Source organism: Nyctereutes procyonoides, unplaced genomic scaffold (genome assembly GCF_905146905.1).
Source record: "Nyctereutes procyonoides isolate TBG_1078 unplaced genomic scaffold, NYPRO_anot_genome, whole genome shotgun sequence".
Classification (NCBI taxonomy): domain Eukaryota; kingdom Metazoa; phylum Chordata; class Mammalia; order Carnivora; family Canidae; genus Nyctereutes; species Nyctereutes procyonoides.
In genome coordinates, this window is record NW_026575047.1 from 51,342,995 (window position 1) to 51,362,651 (window position 19,657).

Here is a 19,657-nt window from a genome sequence, read left to right on the forward strand (position 1 = left end):
TGCAAGTGTACGTACTGCTCAGGTGTTTGTTCTGTCAGTCAAGAGAAGGCAAGAAGGATGCATCTCCAAATTACCTACGGAAGATGACTCAGGCATTGGATATGTAAATTGTGCTTTTTTTCCTCTCTCTCTTTTTGCTCTTTTTCTACCTGGCTGAATGCAGATCTTTACTGCAAAGGCAATGGGAGTTTAGCAACTAGGAAAGGGCCTGAGAATAACACCCATGAGGCTAATGTACTTTTCTCAAGGTTGAGCTTTCTTGGATGAAAATGCTTTTGAAATAGATTCCTATGGTATTTTCTTAGAATATGTCTTTGAGCAAAATTACTAAGAGTGAAGAAAAAAATAGAAGTTAGGATTGTTTTTGTTTTATTTCAAATAAAAACAAAGTGTTTATTTCCAACTCTGCAGATTCACTTGGAAGGCCTGTGGCAGGCTGTGGTCACTGACTGGTATATGTGTTCCATCCCTGAAAGCTGGCTGGTGGCACAATCTGCAAAAGACATCAGGATCACAACCAGGGTAGAAATGTCCACAGATGTTGCGAACAGCTCTGAGAAACTAAACTGGGGGAGCTGTGAGGCTATGGCTCCATTATGAGGTTATATACTTGAATGCTTTGACTTCTCAATTCCCCAAACAAGGTAGATGGTAGTGGAAAGGAAACCCAGCCTCTTGCCAAAATTCTTGAAGAAAAGAATTACACACAAGTACACTCAGGCTGACGCTGGCCCACCTCTCCCAGACTCAGACCCACACAACACTTTAACAAAGGCATGGGATCAGCAACATGTAAATGAGCAAATGAAAATACCCTACCTTGTTTCATTGATCCTTCTAGGGAAAAATGAAACAATATCACATGGCTTACAACATTTCATTAAGATTCTGTGATAACAAGTACTCAGGATGAAATAGATTATATTAAAACTAACAAGCCCATTTTTAAGACTTGTGTACCACCTAATTTCCCCACCCACAGGAGATGTAATGAAAGAAGACCCAGGATGAGGACAGCAGGCAGAGTGACGCTTTTGGCCGCTCCATCCCGAATTCACTAGGTGCTTTAATGTGTTACTGAGCTTGCAAAGCTCTGTAGGCAGGGAAGACTCACTTGAGTCCCTTTCATCTCCATGGAGTGGACAGATGAATCCAACTAAGTAATGAGGTGATCTGGATCTGCGCATCAAATCTGTAAGTTTATCCCTGAGGTCTTGACACTAAGGGACCCTCCCAGTACATGAGCTAAGACTTTGTTTGACAAAGTCCCAAAATCAGATAGCCAGTTCTTCTGTAAAAATCTGCAAGTGGAATGGTACAGATACATTCTGCAAAGAAAGTGCCAGTGAAATAGAGCCTATCCCCACATGTGAGGGAGGTGAGGAAGCCCTGCTCCCTAGAAAATGTGCTCCCCATCAAGGGAAACAGCCTCAGCACTAAGGAAATGTCCTTTTCTGTAGCACCCAAGGGATGCTGTTAAGGGAGTATCCATTCAGGGTCAAAATACCTCAGAGAAATGAAGTGGGGTTCTTTTCAAGTCACAGTCACTGTGTTGACATTCAGTCAATCAACAAAGCATTTATGAATAGCAGCTGGGTGCCCAGTATCATACAAGACACACACTTGGGAGGAAATTGAGCCAGATGTGGGAGGTTCTGTACCTCTTTAGGCCAGTTCAGAGTTCTAAGAGATTCATTTCTCCTTCCCACACTTGCTAAGACTCTAATTGTTGTGCTTTCTGGAAGTACTTTCTATTGTAGTGATTGTACAGAATGATTCAAGGACTTACTTGAGGAAGTTTTCAAGGTCATCACGACTGCAGGAGGACCAAGAGAGGTCACTGGGGTTCCGGCCCTTTACCCACTCTCCTGACATGATGTGGGATCTGCCGGCGCAGGATGAGTGGTCATCGTCATGGTTCATCCCCAAGCTGCCCGAGGGAAAGTAAGAGGAGAGAGGGACACTTATGCTACAGGCTTTCATCCCCAGTTCCAGGTTCCAGCATACAATGCTAACTTAAGTCAAATCTGAAAGACCAAGAGTAACACAGGCTGATGCCTGGTACCTGGCTACTCTCAACAGAGTAGGCCAAAAGCCATGAGCTTATAGAGAAACAGAGCGATGGTTTCCTTACTTCATGCATGAAGCCTGATAGAGCAAATGGAATACCACAGCATTTGTTAAATAAATGAATAAATGAACCTATAATATCACAGTTAATATAGAATTATATAGCTGCTGCAGGAGGGAAGCTCCCCAGAATCCACAACTGCACACCTGTGTTCAGAACACTGGGGGCTCTGCTTCTGGTCCAGCTGTCTCTAGCCCAGGACCCCTCACTGCCCCGGCTGCCCCACAGTGATAGAACTCCCTCCTCATGCTCCCTGGGAACAAGGAGAGTGCAGGCAGATGGCACCCGAACATGAATTAATATAGAATTAACTGTGATATTATAGGTTCAGATGTTATAGGTCTTAAACTGCAAGTTTCTGATGATTACACTTGTTTTTCGATACTAAAATATGTCCATGTTAATGACTGAAATGTTTTGCTGCCCTATGGAGAAGTCACTATGTGAAAGTCTAGTGGAGACCATCCAAGACTTTGACTTCTATAATATCATGGGTGCAAATCTTTATAGCAGTGAAAAATGTGGTTTTTCTATCTTTCACACATCATTATACCTGGATCCACCAAGATCAGACCTGTCGCCTTCCCTGCCCAGTCGTACCTAATAGATACCAGGATGCCCGTCTAGACATGTGTGGCTGATCATGCACTATAATGCACTATAAAGCTGAATTGATGATCTTAGTTTGCACTTATGCTGTCATTGGGATGACCTGGGTCACAAAACATACATGATCAGATGGCCCACGCTTTGCTGACCTGTGATTTCCAGGGCAGAGTCTCACTGCTGAAGGAAGCCCATCCTTCGTCAACAAGTTCAATGGAGAAAACATACACTTTCCTTCATTCAAAAGTATTTATTAGAGGTTTCCCAAGTGCCAGCTAATGGACTAGAAAGAGAACAAATAATAGTGCACAATATGCCATCCCTGACCTCAGATCGCTGCCAGCCTGGGTGAGAAGACACAAACAGAGATAATTATAAAAAGAGGTTCTAAAGGCTTCTCCAGAGCCACTTTTTCCAGTTTCCCTCATATGCCTCTGACCATCTTCCATCCATTCTCCCTGCTTGCTGCTTAATCAAGGTGTCTTTTGGTGTCTTTTGACAGAAGCCTGCCTGTATTCTTACTCTGCATGCCCTCCAGCCACTCCATACTCTTTCCTATGAGACACAACCTTCATCACCACCATGCGGAGTTGGATTAACCAAAACTCTCCGCGTCCTCTGTAAGATACACTGCCTGGCACTCATGCTCCTCAGTCTCTGGGGTGGCAGCGCACTCTCTGATCACCCACACGTTGCTGCTCATATGCGGTGAGGGTACACTTAACCAAGGCTTAATTGTATTTATTCTCAAACCTATTTATGTCAGTAATACTTGTTATTTCAACAAATATGTCTGGTTACATGTTGTTTTAATCAATGAAATGAGAACAAAAGTAGTTATTTTCATGAAAACTTAGCTAGTAGCTAAAAATTGACCACTGCCAAATTGGGGGTGGGTAAGACAAGTGTAAAAGATGAAGGGGAAAAAATTGTAAATATCTGCCCTGGACTGCTTCACAAGGGTCTTTTATGTCCTACTCCATCTAAGAAAGAAAAAAGAAAAAGAAACCGGAATTCTGACTCATTTCATTATAGTTGTGGCTTGTGTGAGGCATGTGATGTGCACATCCAGTCGGCAGACATGCATTCTCAAAGAAAAAACTTTCACCTTTGCCGTGAAATTGATGAAAAAATTAACATTCTCATGGCTTAAGCTAAAATAAAATATTTAAGGCACTGAAGTATAATTTCTTTGTTTCCTCACTTGTACCAATTTTTTTGGTCAGTTGGTCAACTGACTAACTTATCCTGTCAGAAGAAAGCACACCTATGTGTTGATGGCCACATTTTCCCAGGGCCTGGACCCCTCTACTAGACTTTACCCTGAATAATGCCCTCCCTCTGCATTTCCCAAAGGCTCTTCCAACTCCCCAGATTCCATCAGGGTGGCTTTCTATCCCAGCTTCTCTAACAGTGACCAGCACAGAGTGGGTACTCTGAGTGTTTATTGAATGAATTCTCTATTTAATACTGGCGAAAACATCACAAAATCGGAGAATCCATATCCATTACAGGGGTGATAAGTCTACTGCAGTAATGACGGCTTGTTCTGGTTAGATTCAGTCTTGCCTTCCTGCCAAGAAATCCATCCAATTCAAGTGAAATGAAGAGATTGTCAGATAAGTCTGACCAAAAGGAATAATTTAGATCTATTTCTAATGGTACTTTGCTGAATGAGTCCTATTTTTCAGTGCCACTACTCAATTTTTTAGGTTTTCTTTTTTTTTTTTTGCCTTATTATCTATCCATACCTACAGCTATCTAAAGCCTTCCATTTGCCTGTCCAACTATTATCTCTTTGTTTTCTGTTAACTTTTAAAGGCACTAGCTGGTTTTTCAAATTCATTTAGCAGTCATCTGAAATTTTATTTTGGATTTGATTTGATATCTTTAAATAAAACCAGTGATGGAGTTTTCTTTTTTTTTTGTATATTTTTTTTTATTGGAGTTCGATTTGCCAACATATAACACCCAGTGCTCATCTCCTCAAGTGCCCCCCCCCCAGTGCCTGTCACCCAGTCTAGATCTTCTGAAAATGCTGATAGATTTCAGTGACCTCTGCTAAATGTGTAACGGTTACAGAAATAAGATGTCTCATGAAGAACGTGGCTTCATCCCATCTTCAATGACAAGGCGTAAGCATAGCACGCGGACCAGATGCAACTGCTTTATTGTCAACCCTGGAGAACCCAATCCAACAGAGAACCCACCCATGAGTCTGTTGTTCTTCTAGCTTTGCACTTTCATAAGCCAGTTCTCATCATCCTGGGCTGGGATCTCTTGAGAGAGAGAGAGTGGCCACCAGATGGGTTTTTTCAAACAACAAGGATGTTGTTTGGGAAACCACAGTTGGAGGAGCTCCAAGCCCTGGCAGAGTGGCCTCACCACATATGGAGGAATGTTTCGTTTGTGACTGCTTCTAAGTTTTCTCCGGTGGTCAAGTTGGTTGTAAAATCAAAGAGACTCCTTTGCTCGCACTGCCAGATTCTGCTGGCCAGAGGGCCTGGTCTCTCAGGAGACAAAACTGTGTTTTAAACAGTGCTCAGAAAAGCTGACTATGCCGTCCACAACTGTATGCCTGCACGGTATGTTATGTTAGTGTTTCACTATGCTGGCCCCAGAAAAGGACTTCCCCAAGGAATGTTCCAGTCAGCAAGATCAGCCAAGAGTGGGATTCTTGGATTTCTGCAGCCTGTGTCTAACACAGATCATGCTTGATCTGGTTTAAAATGCTCAAATGCTAACTAAGTACCTCATAAATTTACAGTTTGATGAACTAGCATTGGGCTGGGAGTCTTGATATTTGAGGTTTACATAAACTACTGTTTAGGCTATTTTTAAATTAATTTCGGGATTACTGGACTGAGAAATGTATGTTGTTTTAGGTTTATGTTCCGGGGCATCTCTTACTCCTGGCAACATTATATTTAAAAAACAAACAAACAAACAAACAAAAAAAACAAAAAACGAGTAGCATTAACCATACACAGTAACTCTAAATAACAGTGGGGTTAAGGACACAGACAGGCTTCACATCACATGTGACCCAGATTTATCAGACACAAAAACCACTTAATGGCTTGAGTTTATTTTATCTTAAAACAAATAACACACTGCTTCTGTATTTGCTTTAGGAAATCCAATATATACCATGCAGGAAATTCTAAGAGAATCCCTACAATGTTCAACCCCTCCTAGCTTCACCCCAAATTCTAAAAACCATGGAGAGGGCTGGGTGTTTTAGACTTGATATATATACCATTTTGAAAGCTTTGGTTTTACCTGGCTTTAAGCCTACCTGTCTGTTTCTCAGAAGCTTTGGGGTTTTGACTTTGGGTATGTAATCAGATCCTACCTCTCCTCAAAGTAGTTTTGCCTGGGAACCTAGGGAAATGGTTCCTGTGATGTAGCCTCTCCACTGAAGGGGTCCTCAGCCAGGCCAGGCCCTAACCTAATAGCCCTATGAGCACACTGACAGTCCCTTTTCAGTAAGTGCTCACTGATGCTACAGTAACAGGGAGGGCTCATGGCAGTTTCTAGGAAATGATAGGCAGATTTGTATTGTTAATATTACTCTACATAATAACCAAAACACCAGCTTTATAGTAGGAGGAAAATTCTCAACTGTCAGTATTTCTTTGCCAAGAACCATACCATGCCTTCAATCTCCAGCTACTCAGAAATGTCACCTACAAGTGCTGAAAGTCACTAGGGGTGACAGTTTGCACTGGCTTATGCAGGTTAAATTGTCATAATCATCCATAACTCCATTATGGGGAACAAAACAGAAGGCAACAATAACATCAAAATCCTCTCACCCCAGAGAAGTCTTTGTTTTTATTTTTGCTCAAGAAAATGAGCCTACCAGCCTTCAGGGATTCAGTAGCAATGCAACCACCAGAGTAGATCTGGGGTCTCTACAGATTCAATGTTACCTCCTACACATGCAGGATCATCATGGTATGAATAATCCTAAAATATCACATAATTCTGAATCACCAGTGGTGAATAATGATTCATACAGCACTGGTGTGACATGAATCACCAGTGGTGAATAATGATCCATACAGCACTGGTACTACACTTTGCTGTAGTAGATTACATCATAGTAGGTGAAAGTGGATAAGACACCTATAGTATAAACCGTCTCTCTTCACTAGCAAGAGTACTAAAGTAACAAAAACACTCACGTTCTTGAATTTCTACAATAATAGATTTTGATGTCAGGTAGAAGAGTCAGCTCTGTCCTCTCCTCACTCTTGCCTGGGATTGTGTATGTGTGCATGTGCGTGCGTATGTGTTTATTCATACCAAAGATTCATATCATATAGGCTTTTAACTTTTCATTTAACAATTCAATCAACTGCTAAAAAATTTATTTAACAAAAATTCAATTAAGAGAGGAAAAGAGAGAAGGAGCATAGCCTGGGTAATGGTACCCCTCATTCCAGGGCCTGAGCATGTATGCTTGTGTGTGTAAGAGCATGCATGCCCTAAGAGAGTGTGACAAAGCTGTGTATCTGCCCTCCTCCCAGGAGTCTCAGGGCCTCCCTGTGACCACAGCATCATACAGAGGGTGATTCTGCTGTTTCACAAAAAATGGTGCCCATTTTTCATACAACATGGGCATGAGGTATGGAATCTTGACAGGTAAAGTTTAAATTTCATCTGATGCTTGAAGAAAAGGTTGCCGGTTCCCATAGTGGTAGGAAGATTGGATGTGATGGACTTTGTGTCCAGTGCCTGAAGTGGCACTTTTGAAAAGTGATTTTTAGAGGTAATGTTGATATTTTCACCTTTTATTCTTGTTAAAGAATCTCACTGTACAAAGTGCTGTGGCATTACTGCGCTATCATTTGGTCTGAGTATTTTCACTTGTATTTTTACAGCTTCCAGATGAGGCAAACACTTCCTCCATCCTTGATGAGTCCCTTTGGGGGCTGTAAAACGAATGTGATTTGTTGGAAGCCATACACCAGGTTAGACTCCTCACGGCTGGCCAGTCTCTTTTTTCTGAGACCATCTTTCCAGGCCAGGTGGACCAGAGCAGGCACCCGTGCTGCTCAATGATGAGGCTTCACCCTTTCCAGCACCTTCCCCCACAGACTCCCCTCTGCTTAGACATGTACACAAACTGCAGCTGGCTTTAATCTCCATATGGCTTCCAATTTTTTTTATTGTTTTAATGAAAATATGTAAACAAAGAGATGATAAAATTCAAAGAGATACATGTACCCCTGTGTTTATAACAGCATTATTTACAGCAGCCAAGATATGGAAGCAGCCCAAGTGTCTGTTGACAGTGAATGGATAAAGAAGATGTGGCAAATAAATGGAATGTTATTCAGCCACAAAAAGAATGAAATCTTGCTATCTGCAGAAACATGGAGGGAGCTAGAGAGTATAACGCTAAGTGAAATAAGTCATTCAGAGAAAGACAAATACCATATGATTTCACTCATATATGTAATTTAAGAAACAAAACAAACAAAAAGAGAAAAGAGAGACAAACCAAGAAACAGACTCTTAACTACAGAGAACAAACTGAGGGTTGCTGGAGAGGAGGTGGGTAGGGATGGGTGAAATAGGTGATGGGCATTAAGGAGCACATTTCTAAAGGAATGGAAGTAGGGTGGGAAAACACACACACGTGCCTGAGGGAAGGTAGTAGCCCCCCAACGGCAAGCCCAGGTGCCCTCAGAGAGCTGCAAAGTTAGTGAGGGAAGTGGGGAGATGCCATGCCAAGGGAAGGTGGGCTCGCGGTGAATGGAAAAGTTGCTACCCTATTAAATACCTTTATGTCCCATTTTTCTTTTGCAGTGAGCTCGCTGAAGAGAATAGGCCTGTTCTGCAAGATGTGGCACAGGGACTACAAGTGTGGGACCCCTCAACAGCAGCTTTGCAGGAGCCTCAGAAGCCCAACTGCTCTCGGCAGGCAGATGACTGCAGACTCCCCCAGGATGCCTGTGAAGGATGATTGCTGATGACCACTGGTCAATGCCATGTGTTGCCCTTTGTAGGAAGAGGATGAAGATGGGGGCTCAGGGCACAGCATCTTGTTTCTTTTCATCTCCTAGTAGCAGATCTAGGTTTGAACACACAGGTCATGCTCTTGCATGTCTCCCTGCAAATCCAGCAGTGGAGGTTGGTAAAGGCTCGAGGCACACAGGCCTGTAGGGCTGAAGCTGTTGTCATCTTCGTGAAAACCTGTTTCCTGGCTCTGATAACTCCTACTGGCTCACCAGCCCAGGTGCCTCTGGTCCTGCCCACCCCTGACAAACATGGTCCTGACATCCTAAAATGAGCCACCCTTCCCTGCTCCAGCAGCTCTCAGAACAGGGCAGGGCACACAGAAGGGCTCAATAAATGGCCATTAAATAAATGTGCACATGAACATCTAGGTCCATATGGCAGCCAACTAGCACACAGAGCAGGGCTACATGTGGTGTCCTTCCTCTACCTCATTAACATAAGGCAATTCCATGAAAGGATGGTCCCCAACATGATCACATGAGTGGCACCTCCTTGGGAGGTTCATAGCCTTCTCTACACAGTGTCCTTGCTGCTTAAAGCAGTCTCTGAGTGCATTCAGAACTGATGCAAGCAAACATGCATGTCACTACTTCCACAGACTTAACAATCAAATGGTGCTTGAAAATTTTACCCCCCTAAAAAATATCTGCAAAATTATGTTGACTTCTGACCTGAGAAGACATTCTATAAAAGAGGAGGGAAAAGTGTGAAGGAGATTCCAGGTACATATTCCAAAGAAGTTTAGAATGGTAGGTACATTGATGGAATAAGGATCTAGCTTCCCAAGGGGACTGCTCTAGAGGTGACAGCACTGATTCAGCTGGAAAGGCTGTAGAGTGTTAAGAAAAAACTCTACCTCTGACAAGGAGTCAATTCTCCTTCCTTCTTCTCCTTAGTCTTTTTTTTTTTTTTCCCAGGATTATCTTCGGGTATTTTAAGAACTTTACTCCCATATGTGTTTTGGCTTGTTGAGTTCCACAGAAAGCCCTTTTAGCTTGGGACTGCACTAAATAACCTGATTTCTAGAATCATTGAAGTTTTGAGTCTTGCCAGCCTGGGACACAGGCACCTGCTTATCTTTCCAGGCTTTCTTGAATGACTTCTGGCAAACTTTCATTTTGCATTTTGTCTTATATTTCTTATTTGCACCATTCTTGGGTATTGAACACCTTTGGTAGCTGTGCAATGTGGTGAATGAGATCTGCTTTTTATTGTTCTGTAACTGATCTGCGTACTGGGGAACCATGGATTCTTGTATATGTATGGGTCTTGTGATCTGTACCAATTTGAACACAGTGGTTGGAATAGGTTGTCAGATGATTCTCTTACCATGTGCAGATAACAACCACTCTGACTCTTCCCTTCAATGTTTATACCACACTTCTTGCCTTAAGAAATCTGACAGACTTCCAAAACAATGTAAAATATTAGTCACCATATGGGCACCTATACCCTGGTGCCAAGTCTAATGGGAATTCTATTAATTCATGCACACTGAATACATCTGCTCTAGATTGCTCATAGGCAGGTAAACTTGATCAACTTAAGGATATTTTCTTCTAAATAACCCCTTGCAGAGGATTTCCTCACTGCCGTTTCAAAGTAAACACTAAGCCAGTCTGACACAGTGGACAGAGTGATGGTCCAAGGAGAAAGAGGTGATGGTTGGTTTAAAGATTTGTCCCCAGTTCGTTTGGGGACTGGACACAAGGCTCCAACCATCCCAGGCCTGTTTTCCTAGCTGGGAAGTGAGGGGCTTGAGCAGGTAACTATGAAATGTTTTCCAGTTCAAGATGTAATCATTTCATGATTCTCAATCCCGGAAGGCTGAACACAATTTAAGGTAGAGTTGCTATTCACTCTTTCTCTCAGGGCTGATTGAACGTGACCTTGTACCAGGCATTTCCAGGGCACTAGTCATACAGCAATGGGTGGTATGCACAGTCCAACTTGCAGAAAGTCCACAGTCTGGAGGGGATCACAGATATATCAACAAGTGTGACCCATGCTGTCCAATAAAACTTTCTGTGATGAAGGAAAAATCTCTATGTGTGTTGTCCAATATGGCAGCCACTAATCACAAGTCGGTACTGAGGGCTTAAAATGTGCTAGTGTGACTGAGGAACTAATGTTCCTATCTTATTTACTTTTAGTTGGAGGACGCTTGGGTGGCTCACTGGTTGAGCATCTGCCTTTGGCCCAGGGCATGATCCTGGAGTTCCAGGACTGAGTCCCACATCGGGCTCCCTACATGGAGCCTGCTTCTCCCTCTGCCTGTGTCTCTCCCTCTCTCTCTGTGTCTCTCATGATAAATAAATAAAATCTTTAAATAAAAATAAAAATAAAAAAATAAATATTAGGCGACTTATCTAAAAAAATTTTTAATTGAGATAAATTTAAAGATCCAGCTGTGGCTAAGTGCAACACGGCTGGACCATACTGTGTAGGCAATAATGAGATTGGACTAATTTGTATACCACCATTGTGCTAGGAGCTGTGGGTGTCGTCACAGTGGGATAAGAGTATATCCATATCCACAAATTACTTACAGACTTACAGATTCTGGGGGAAATAAGAGAACTCGATGACATATCTGAAGAAGAATGAGTGGCCAGGTATAGACACCAGGAGCTAAAAGCCATGGACATTTAGAGAAGGGAAACTTTCACAAGTTATCTCAGAGTGACTTTTTGTATGACCTTAATTTCTTCCTAGTTTTTCTGCCTGCTGATGGTTGTACTGATGGTGCCATCTATAAAAAGCCCTCCAAATCCCAGGGCTGAAGTATAATGTATTAGAAGAACCACAGAAGAACCTCTCTGAAGGCTTTATTTACACAGCAGCCAAGAAAATGAAAGAACATCAGCCTAAATTGATTTAGACAATAAGCTGCCTGAAGAGCAAATATAATCTCCAACAGAAAGAAGTATGCCTCATCTGTGCAATTAAATCTGGGACATTCTTGGTGTCAAACCAATTTTGTCAAAGAGTGACATAAGGTAATGTGCCTTTGCTAACTGAAAAAGGGAATAATGAGCTATAATAAGGCAGAACAAAGGAGATAATTCTACTACTGCAAGTTCTGTGAGGTTCTCTTTAGCTTTTTAGAAGGAGAAAATTTATTGGAAAAAACAGTATTTTTATTTCAAAAGAAGACTACAAAAGAGGTGAGCTCTTCTAAAAATAACCACTGATACAATGAGTACCATCTTGGCCCTAGAGCTGTCATCCCTGCAGGCTCTGGGCCTAGAATGTGGAAGTGTCCCCAGCCAAGGGCCTGGGTGACCTGAGGCCCAAAAAGCCAGGAGCCCATGCAGACGCCAGCAGCATCAACAAGGCTGAGTTCCCTGGGATGTGCCCCCAGCCTCCCAAATTGCATGATGGTTCACTGGGACTCTTATCTCTTCAAATCTGTGGTGGGCCCTCCCTTGCTTGGCTGTATTTGATGGAGGCATGCGTGGGGCATGGGAACATCTCAATACCAAGACCCCTGTTTCCAAGGAATAATACCTGGGTCTTTATTCTAACTGGTTCCTGGATGCCTGAGGTGACTTTAGACCATACCATTGTCTTCAATAAAAACCTCCGGACCCCAAAGACTCAGGATGCTTTCTTTTCTGAGTCTCCCAGATGCTCCATCTATATCTTCAGTAAACTCTGCTCTTATTTCCCGCTAGCTCATGTTTGATTTCCATCTTGTGTGAAGCCAAGGACCCTCTAGGTCTCTGGACTGCCAGCATCAGGACAGGTTCCGAGCATGCAGGCTGATGCAGTGTAAGTGGGTCTCAGCTCCACTCACTTTTCCCAGTCTGCCAAAGGGGCTCTGCAATGATGGGGAAACCAGCCCTGGTTTGGTTTGGCTGACCAACTTTGGTTCCAGGGTGGCTCTACAAGATGACCACGTGACCAGCTTAGCAAGCAAGAACATAACAGGAGAGTTGAAGAGTACGAAGTGTTTTCTCTCTCAAGCAATGTGTTCCCAAGGTCCTGCTGAGGAAAGACTGCTGGAACAGAGTGCTATCCCTATCACAGCACTGACTTTGCGAAAGGGAACTGAAAGATTGGGTGAGAATGAGAAGCCTATGCTTTCTGCTTCTTGGTCTAAAGAGTAATTAGTGGGGCTGCATGGTAAGGTTTGAGAATGACCCAGAGAGTATGAGGTCAGGGTGGGGAACCTTGAAGTTTTTGTGCTATCTACCCGTACTATCCTTTTTGGTACCTCTCACCTTTTGGGTGAGAATGAGAAGCCTATGCTTTCTGCTTCTTGGTCTAAAGAGTAATTAGTGGGGCTGCATGGTAAGGTTTGAGAATGACCCAGAGAGTATGAGGTCAGGGTGGGGAACCTTGAAGTTTTTGTGCTATCTACCCGTACTATCCTTTTTGGTACCTGAAAATTTTGCACATTAGAAACAAATTGCTAGGAGGTTGCCACTCAGGATAGTGACTCCTTTTCTATGTAGAGTCCTGAGCTCTAAAGAGCCACAGGATTTGAGATATGAAGGGCTCTTGAAGCTCTTCTGTCTGGGCCAGCATGGAAACCAGAGCCCAACGAGAGATGCCCCATCCAATACCTCTCTGCCAGCAGCAGCAAGTGCTTCTAGGTACGAAGAGTCTCCTGCAGTTCTGGCTTGAACTCAGATTTCTGGTCTACTTCCCAGGTTCTGCCTTCATCCAACCAAGAAGCCACCTTATAAACCGGGATGGGAAAGGCGTCTAGAAGCTTGAGAAGACATCACACTGGGGAATTCTTCAAAGGTCCTCTGTGGACTTAAGGATGAAATTTGGTTTGGGGTTGGAATACCTCATAGTCCTCAAATGACTGTCTTTTACATTTACCTAGAAGAAATGCTCTAACATTCATTGGTTTTATATTGGCCTCCCCCAGCGTCCTCCCCACATCAACAGAACAAAAGGTCAATATTTTTTTTCCTTTTTAACCACTGCTATCCCTTAACTAAACATGATTATTTTCAATTGCACCTGGACTCAGCAATTGATTGCTTGGAAGCTTGGATTTAATAACCCTTCCAATCACAAACAGTGGCAGATGTCTGATTTCTCAAGGGAAAGGTTTTTCTTAGCCGACAAGAGAAGTCCTGGCTTGGAGTAGCTAAGTAAGTGCGTGGTAGAAATTAAAAGGATACAAAGGGATATGGGATGAAAACTGAGTCTCCCCTCCCCCACAGTAGTTTCCTAGCCCCCTGCTGCCCACCCCAGACCCAGTGGCAATCTCAGTCACTAACTCTTCCAGGGGCTGCTGTTTTAATGGGCACTGGAAATCAGCCCCCAGCACTTCCTATCCCCTTCAAAGGCAGTACAGAGGAGGGGATTAGTGGATCTGCAGGAGGGACCTGTGGCCCAGGCAAAACCTAAAGCTTCTCCAAGTTCAAAGACCCCTCAAGGACATCAAAGGGCACAAGATGCTCCAGGCAGCAGAAACCCTCAGGATAGGTTGCTTCCTGCTCCTAATGACCCTCACCCCTTGCTTTCCTTAAAAACCCCACATCAGGAGGGGCTTTATGGCCTAATTATTTGGACTCTGCCATTTCCACCTTGCCCAGGAGGCCAGTTTGGGGGTGTGGGGGCAGGCATGCTTACCTTCACCCTACCTCACAGCACTGTGAAATGCATGCCATGGGTCAGCAGGTCTGGGAGGGGGACAGCCCAAAGTGACCCCAGCCTCACAGCATGCACCTGCAGGGCTCCCATAAGCCCTGAGGGCCTTTGCCCATGCCCTTCACTTTTACGTGGGCACCCCTACAGACTGAAATCTTCCTACTTCTGGAAGGTCCAGATTGAAGGTCACTGCCTCTCCATACTAGACCTTGACCCTGCCCAGCTAAGAGGGATCCCTCTGGCCTGAACTCTGAAGCGCCATAGTCCTTCTCTCAAAGCCTCCCTGAAGGTGGGACTCATCCTTCTTCTTTATACCTTGACAGCCCAGAGCCTTCCCACAGCCTGGCCACACAGTGCCAACCACACAGAAGGTGCTGATAAGTGTTAGCTCACTGACAGAATAAATTGAACAAAACCAATTTGAGTGTATCTAAGGGCTTCTCTTGAAAGCTTTTATCCCCAAGGATCTATGGTCTCTTTGCTATATTTAGTGGCAGGGGGAGCCTGAGAGCATCACCTCACCACAGAATTCCTGTGAGCCCTTTCTCCTGCAAGTATAGTAAAAAATCAGAAGCAAGCAGTCACACCTTCCAACAATAGGGTCTCTATCATCCCTAAGATAAGCTGAGCTCTAAGATAGGTTATGTCCTGCCTAATGAAATTGAATGCTAAAGGCATAGGAGAATTTCAGAGATAAATCCTACAATCTCACTACCAAGAGGGACCTGGCTCAATTTCTGTAGAGCACTGGTTCTTAAACACAGCCACACAGTAGAAATTCCTGGTGATCACTAGAAAATGCCAGGGCCTGGCTCCCACCCGCAGAGGTTCTGATTTCACTGCTAGGAGGCATGACTTGAGGATGAGATTTTTAAATGCTGCCAGATGATTCTAAAGTCAGAACTTCTGTGACAGTGCTGACAAGTGGTTCTCTGAACTCAGTGCACATGGGAACCCCCTGGAGGGCCTGGGAAAGCTCAGAGGGCTAAGCCTCACCCTAGAGTTCTTGATTCAATAGGTCCAAAGGCGGGGGGGGGGGGGGGGGCGGTGTCAGGGAGAGGGAGAAGAATTTACATGCCAGTAAGTTCCCCAGGGAACGGTCCAAGGAGCACACCTGATAGCCACTGTTGATGGTTTTACAAAGTGCCCCATGTCAGCTGCAGGTGAGAATCACCTAGGATACTTTGACCATTACCAATACCTGGGGCCCACCAGACACCCCATAAATCAGGATTTCTGAGGGTGTGCCAGGCACCGTATGTTTCAGGGGCTCCCAAATGAGTCCAGTGTACCTGCAGGTCTAAGAACATTAGATGTCTGGGACGCCTGAGTGGCTTGGTGGTTGAGCATCTGCCTTTGGCTCAGGTCTTGATTCTGGAGTCCTGGGACCGAGTCCTGCATTGGGCCTCTGCAGTGAGCCTGCTATTCCCTCTGCCTATGTCTCTGCCTCTCTCTGTGTGTCTCTCATGAATAAATAAAATCTTTAGAAAAAAAAAAAAAGAAGAAACAGGCTGTCCATTAATGTGGCAGCAGGGGCCCATGCCAAAGCCTCTTCCTATTCTGAGCAGATATGGGCCTTCATGCAGCTTCCATGCACTGACCCCAAGCCTGCCTTCTCAGCACTGGTGAGAACCCTTGCTCTTCACGATGTGATAAAATTCAAATATTTGAGATCACACTCTTGTCCTCCTATGCTCTTCCCTCCTCCTGCCCACAAATTCCAGGGAGAAGTCCACATTGATAACAAATGGCAGGACTTCTCACCAAGCTTTCAGCCAAGCAACAGAGGTTTAGGACAATCACTTCTTGGTAGTCAACATCAAAATCCTGACTGTACTTTATTTCTGTCTGGATTCCCAGTTTTGGGGAAGACCAAGGGAGGGTATTGCTGTCACACAAAGTGCAAGGACCCAAACGTTTCAGCTACAAATTCTACCCTCATGGTGAAGATTCTAAGGAACAGACAATGTTTGGGTGGTCATCAACCTATTGCTAAATTATTAAATGCTGATTTGTGTGACTCTCTGTGAAGTACTCTGGGTACCATACATAGAGACTCTTTGTTTCTCTAACACCAAGGGTTTGTTTGAGAAATTTCGACACAATTGAGACCTTGGGGGCTTCAGTCACTGCTATTTCTCCCTCCCCCCTTTTTGAGGCTCTTAAGCAAAACTTTTTATCTTAAAAAAGAAATCTTCACTTCCCTTAGTATAAATTATAGCTTCTTACAGTAATCACTGCTGCTTAACTAGCATTCAATTTACAGGATAAAAATATATTCCTTTGGCTGTCTTAATGACTGTGTACACAGCTTGTCCTCAAACCCTCTCTGAATTTTGGCTCAGAGCAACTATCATGTTAAGAGGATGGAATGCGGTTTCAAGCAATGCCAGGAGAATTGCATAAGCGATAATTGATATTTTTACTAGCGGCAACTTTGTAGTTGATAATGGGTTATTAAAACAGGAAAAGAAGCCCTCCCCACAGAATCCCATCTGAGATGTAGAAGGAAAGGTGTTTCAGACAAAAAGCCCCTCAGCGTCAATAAAGGGTGGTTCTGGCAGGCCCCATATCTTCCAGAATGTGTGGCCCTAGGAAAAGGCAGTGGAGAAGAGAAATCCCCTTCTTTCAGGGTCTCCAGGGCTGAAGCCAGAGCAGCAGCTGTTCCTTCGACCTCACCTTCAGCCACATGAGACCCAGCTCTTGGTGGGGCTCTGTCACGCTTTTGGAGTGAAGGGGGTGGCGGGAGACAGAAATAGCAAGGGTACCAAGTGTCCTGCCATCCCTGATCTTTTTAAAAAATAATTGGAATGTCTGCTTTCAACTGATGTTTATAGAAGGGATCAGTGTCAAATCTCGCCAACCCTGACAGAGAAGAAACTAACTGGTCTGAACCAGGAGCTGTCAAGGGCCAGCCATCTGCCTTCATCTTTGGCCACTCCCACCCCCAAGCCCCATCCTCCAGGTAAGATGTTGAAGAGGTTGTGCCTAACTGAACGCATCCATTACAAAAACCATAGGTTCCCCCCTCCCCAACCATTTTGAGGGGTTTTTTTGTTTGTTTTTTAGATATTATTTATTTATTCATGAGAGACACAGAGAGAGACAGAGGCAGAGGGAAAAGCAGGCACAGGACTTGATCCCAGGACCCCAGGATCATGACCTGAGCCGAAGGCAGACACCCAACCACTGAGCCACCCAGGTGCCCCAAGTTGCAAGAATTCTTATTCTATTCTAAATACAAATCCCTTCTCACATGTGTGATTTTTAGGTATTTTTCCCATCCTGTGGTGTGTCTTTTCAACTTTCTTGATGGTATCCCTTGACACATAAAAGGTTTAGAATTTTGACAAAGTCCTATTTATCTATTTTTAGGGTACTAGAAGGAAGACAGCTGGGGGTGGGGTGCAGAGACACACAGAGAGAGAGAGAGAGTGACCCGAAGGTGGTGGAACCAGTGACAGACTGACCTGCTACCACAATCACTCCATAAACAAGGTCTCTTATCCTCCAAATAAGAAAATAGGCCCTGCCACCTGCACCATGAGACCAAACAGAGTCACACGGACGCACACAGGTATGGACTTTCTCTGCTTCCACATCTTAATTTCTTTCTAAGTCAACCTAAGTGTCCAGCAGAATTGCCTACAAGCTGTATCCTGTGGCTGGTCAAGTCCTGGGGACCTTGGGCCCACCTCCTTGCTCCCCCATTTCCCCCTCCATTTACTTTGGTTCCAGAAGGCACCATAAACCAGCAGCACAGACATGTGTCCAAACCATAAAGGACTGTCTCTGGGTCAGAGGAGGAGACATGCGAAACCCTAAAGATCACAATGAGTGAAGGCCTTCCAAAGCCAGTTCATCCTGACTGCTTTCTGAAATGTACAGGACTCTTCAGAATCAGGGAACAATCTCCAAGTGCCTTTTCTCTGTCATTACAGAGGGAAGTCAAAGGGACAGCACCACACCAGAACCCATGACCGAGGCACCATCTCCTGACACCGAGGTAATGACCTGACCCAAAAATCAAGAGTTGGATGCGTAACCGACAGAGCCACCCAGGCACCCCTGGACATCTGCATTTTTAAAAGATCCTCAAGGCATTGCCTGCCTTACTCTGAATTTCTAAATTTTGAAATAATTAAAGGTGCACAGGTGGCCAAAGAGAAAAATACGGGGAGGTTCTGTGCACCCCTCACCCAACCAGGCTATGGTAATATCTCACACAGTAACTATAATGCAATGTCAAAACCAGAAAGTTAACATTGGTACAGTCCATAGTGTTTCTTCAGACCTCACTAGTGTGTACTTCTCTCTCTCTGTGTGTACTTCTGTGCAATTTTATCACACATTCTCTTCCTATAACCACCACTCCAATCAAGTAATCAGAGCATTACCACAATGGGATGCATGGGTGGCTCAGTTGGTTGAGTGTTTGACTTTAGCTCAGGTCATGATCTTGGGGTCCTAGAATCAGGCCCTGCATTGGGCTCCCAGCTCAGTGAGGAGTTAGCCTTCCCCTCCCCCTCTGCCCTTTCCCCACTCCTGTGCACATGCTCTCTCTCTCTCAAATAAATAAAATCTTTAAAGAAAATCAGAGCGTTCCAAGACTATCCTTTTATGGCCATACTCACTCTTTCCCCCATCCCTTAAACCCTGACAAACTAGTCTGTTCCCTATTTCTATAACTGTTATTTCACAAATGTTACATAAATAGAATCATGCAATGTTTACCCTTTTAAGTCTGCCTTTTTTACTCAGTATAATTCCTCTGAAGTTCATCCAAATGGCTGTGTGTGTCTATAAGCCATTTTTCACTGCTGAGTAGTATTCCATAATGTGGATATACCACCATTTTTGTAACCATTTGTCCACTGAATGACATTGGGCAGTTTCAAGGTTGGGGCTACTATGATGAAAAGCTGCTATAAACATCATGTGTAAGATTCTGGGTAAAAATAAGTTTTAATTTCTCTGGAAAAAATGCCAGAGTGCAGTTGCTGGGTCTTATAGTAAATTTCAGTTTTTTAAAAAATGTTTTTTAATCAAAAAAAATTTTTAAATAATTTATTTGAGGTTAGTGGGGAGGGACAAGCAGACTTCTCACTGAGCAGAGAGCCTGATGCAGGACTTAATCCCAGGACTCTGAGATCAGGATCTGAGCTGAAGGAAGAGACTTAACAGACTAAGCCACCCAGGCATCCCATAAATTTCAGTTTTAAAAGGAACTACCAACCTATCTTCCAGAGTGGCCATTTTAGCAGATAATAA

At 43.9% G+C, this 19,657-nt stretch overlaps 1 protein-coding gene across 4 annotated transcripts in view; it reads right to left on the reverse strand.

Moving 5' to 3' along the window:
• The window catches only part of ADAMTS17 (ADAM metallopeptidase with thrombospondin type 1 motif 17), a 325,031-nt gene that overhangs the window by 159,121 nt on the left and 146,253 nt on the right, over nucleotides 1-19,657 (reverse strand). For all 4 annotated transcript variants that reach the window (XM_055326445.1, XM_055326443.1, XM_055326444.1 and 1 more), the window contains exon 9: nucleotides 1,790-1,930. In XM_055326445.1, the coding sequence (XP_055182420.1) occupies nucleotides 1,790-1,930 (141 nt within the window). The remainder of the gene's footprint in view (nucleotides 1-1,789; nucleotides 1,931-19,657) is intronic.